Source organism: Diplotaxodon limnothrissa, linkage group LG14 (genome assembly GCF_057381915.1).
Source record: "Diplotaxodon limnothrissa isolate DT_005_m linkage group LG14, D_limnothrissa_male_GT1.1, whole genome shotgun sequence".
NCBI lineage: Eukaryota > Metazoa > Chordata > Actinopteri > Cichliformes > Cichlidae > Diplotaxodon > Diplotaxodon limnothrissa.
Window position 1 is genome coordinate 41149349 of NC_140609.1, and position 2500 is coordinate 41151848.

The 2500-nt window shown below is 49.3% G+C and overlaps 1 protein-coding gene across 1 annotated transcript in view; it reads left to right on the forward strand.

Annotated features, from left to right (window-relative positions):
• Window positions 1-1167, forward strand: part of cox7a1 (cytochrome c oxidase subunit 7A1) — a 7816-nt gene extending 6649 nt beyond the window's left edge. Inside the window, exons 2-4 of the mRNA XM_085370635.1 lie at window positions 369-455; window positions 538-622; window positions 995-1167. Coding sequence (XP_085226761.1) covers window positions 369-455; window positions 538-622; window positions 995-1053 — 231 coding nt within the window. The 3' untranslated portion in view covers window positions 1054-1167. The remainder of the gene's footprint in view (window positions 1-368; window positions 456-537; window positions 623-994) is intronic.
• Window positions 1168-2500: the final 1333 nt, after the last annotated feature.

The window sequence follows — 2500 nt, forward strand, 5'->3', positions numbered from 1 at the left end:
GCTCTGTCAGGTCAGCCAGAGGCCTCAGGGTTAGGGTTAGGCCCTGAGCCCCGCCTCCAGGTTCAGGACTCAGGTGTTATTAAAAATTTAAAGCAGGTGATACAAAACCTCCATGGATAACGCCCCCCATGATAACAACTTTTTATAGCGTTTTATAACCACCTTGACTTCATTAAGGATTAAATTAGGGGCGTGGCCTCTTTGACTGACAGGTGGACGGTGACACAGGTGGCTGACGCTGCCAGCTGTCCGCTGGGCTTCACAGTTAAATGAACTGGACCAATGAGACGGCTGCCGTACATGCACAGTACAGCAGCCTGACAGGCGGGCGATCTTTCCTTCACTCTGCTGCTTTTCTGTGTTTCCAGAAACTTCCACGTCTGGCCAGCCGAGCCTTCAGCAGCTCAGCCAGACAGCTGAAGAACAAGGTCCCCGAATCCCAGAAAATCTTCCAGGTAAGAACGATCGTCACCCGTCCAGCCGGCCTCAGGTGTTTCATACGTGTAACCCGAGCACGTGTGTTTCCTGCACTTACAGGAGGACAACGGGCTGCCGGTCCACATCAAAGGAGGAACCGGCGATGTTCTGCTCTACCGGGCAACCATGACGCTAACCATCGCAGGTGAGGAACGCTGCAGCAGGTGCATTTCTGTGGTGCAGGAGGACAAAGCTCGCATTAGTGACAGAAACAAAGCATGTGTGGAAACAGCTCAGACCTTTACGGATGTTTCGTCTGTGAGTGTTAGCAGGGTGCAACATGAGCATCAGACAGCATTCAGGGTCACATCACAGCACACGATCACCAACAAGGATACTAAAAGATAGTAAGACGGTTGTAGCTGATATGAGAGCAGGTGGGTCAAATGCTCTGGCTGAGGAAGGTGAAGAGTGTGAAGGTAATAAAGTTTAAAGAGGAGGTGCAGATGAAGAAGGGCTGAAAGATGCGAGCGTGCCACGGTGAGAAGTAAAGTGTTGGTTTGTGTTCTGTCCGCAGGAACCTGTTACTCTCTGTACTGGCTCCTCATCGCCTCATTCCCTCAGAAGAAGGAGTAGAGGAGGAAGAGGAGGATAAGAGCCTCTGGCTCGGTCTAACACTAATATATGTAACTCTGCTTGATTTGTCTCCACATATCTGTCCTTCATCAAAGATCAAATAAAGAAAATATCCAGAGTTCTTCATTTGTGTGTCTGTGCAGAGAAAGTAGGGACTTGTTTTCACAGCTAGTCCTTTCTGTCATTAGCTGATGATGGCGATGGACAGCGAGTCAGTGAAGGGAATGTCTCCATGCTAAACGGCTTCATAGTTCAGACGTCATTTTATCGCTGTGGGAGGAGATTCTGCAGATGCTTCCACATTAACCAGTTTGATCTCCTACCACAAGATCTGTCTGCGCTTCTTGGACTGTAGTTACTGACCCGTTAATCGTGAGCCGGCACGGCACAGCGTCATGCGTTCAGCGTGAGGACTGCTCTGACTGCTCAGACTCAGCGACACCGCTCCACCTGACGGAGGACGGACACTCTCTGAGGAACTTCACGTTCTGAGGGTCTGCGAGGCGTGGAGAGGCCGTCCACGTCCACGGTGAAGGACTATCACAGAGGTGGAGGCCTACGACATCAGCTTTCAACCACCTGTAGATGAGATTCCTTCCCAGAAACTTCAACCCTCAGTTCTCCTCAATCCATGCGAGCCTTAATGGCTCACACGATCAGCAGGCTGACCATCGTTCATGCTGAACAGCACCTCAGAATTCTCCCTTATGAAATAAATCTGAACTTCTGAAACCTTTAATTAACTTTAGCTGCTTTGGTCGCTGTGTGATGGTGTCAGCGTTATCCGACCAAACGGTTACCGAAGCCTCTGATGTCTCGCTAAAAGAGTCACCGCCATCATCGGTGACGGAAACTTCCTTTACGTTAGCGACAGACGTGTTAAAAGTTAGCTGATTGTTTCCAGGTGTACTCTGTGTTTGATCAGGCGTGATCACAGTTCACTGACGTGTCTGTTTTTAACGCTGGGAGATCACAGACGTCCAATCCTGATTCTCTCAGTCGTTTGTACTGCAGATGGTCAAACACTCAAAGTCTTCACTGTTTTTGGTTAAGGCCACCATCATGTGTTGTCGGTAGTACCGTGCTAATTCAAAGGTAATGAGGTCGCTGCTACCGAGCCAGACTGTCTGAGGCCTCTCCGTCAGAAAGTCCAGGATCCAGCTGCAGAGGGAGGTATTCAGGCCCAGCAGGCTCAGGTTTCCAATCAGGAGGAAATCAGCTGTGTGGGATCAAGGACACATCTAAAACCTGCAGGACTGGAGCCCTGTCATTACAGGTTATAGATTATAGATCATGGGTTAGAGACTATAGGCACAAGAAAGAAATTGGAGAAAGAGGAGAAAAGACAACCTGGTGCGCTCAACTCCAAACGATTAAACAGCTGAAATAATGAGACGCTGTCACAGACACGTCTGTTGATCATTAGAAAACATGCAGGTTTGGCTGA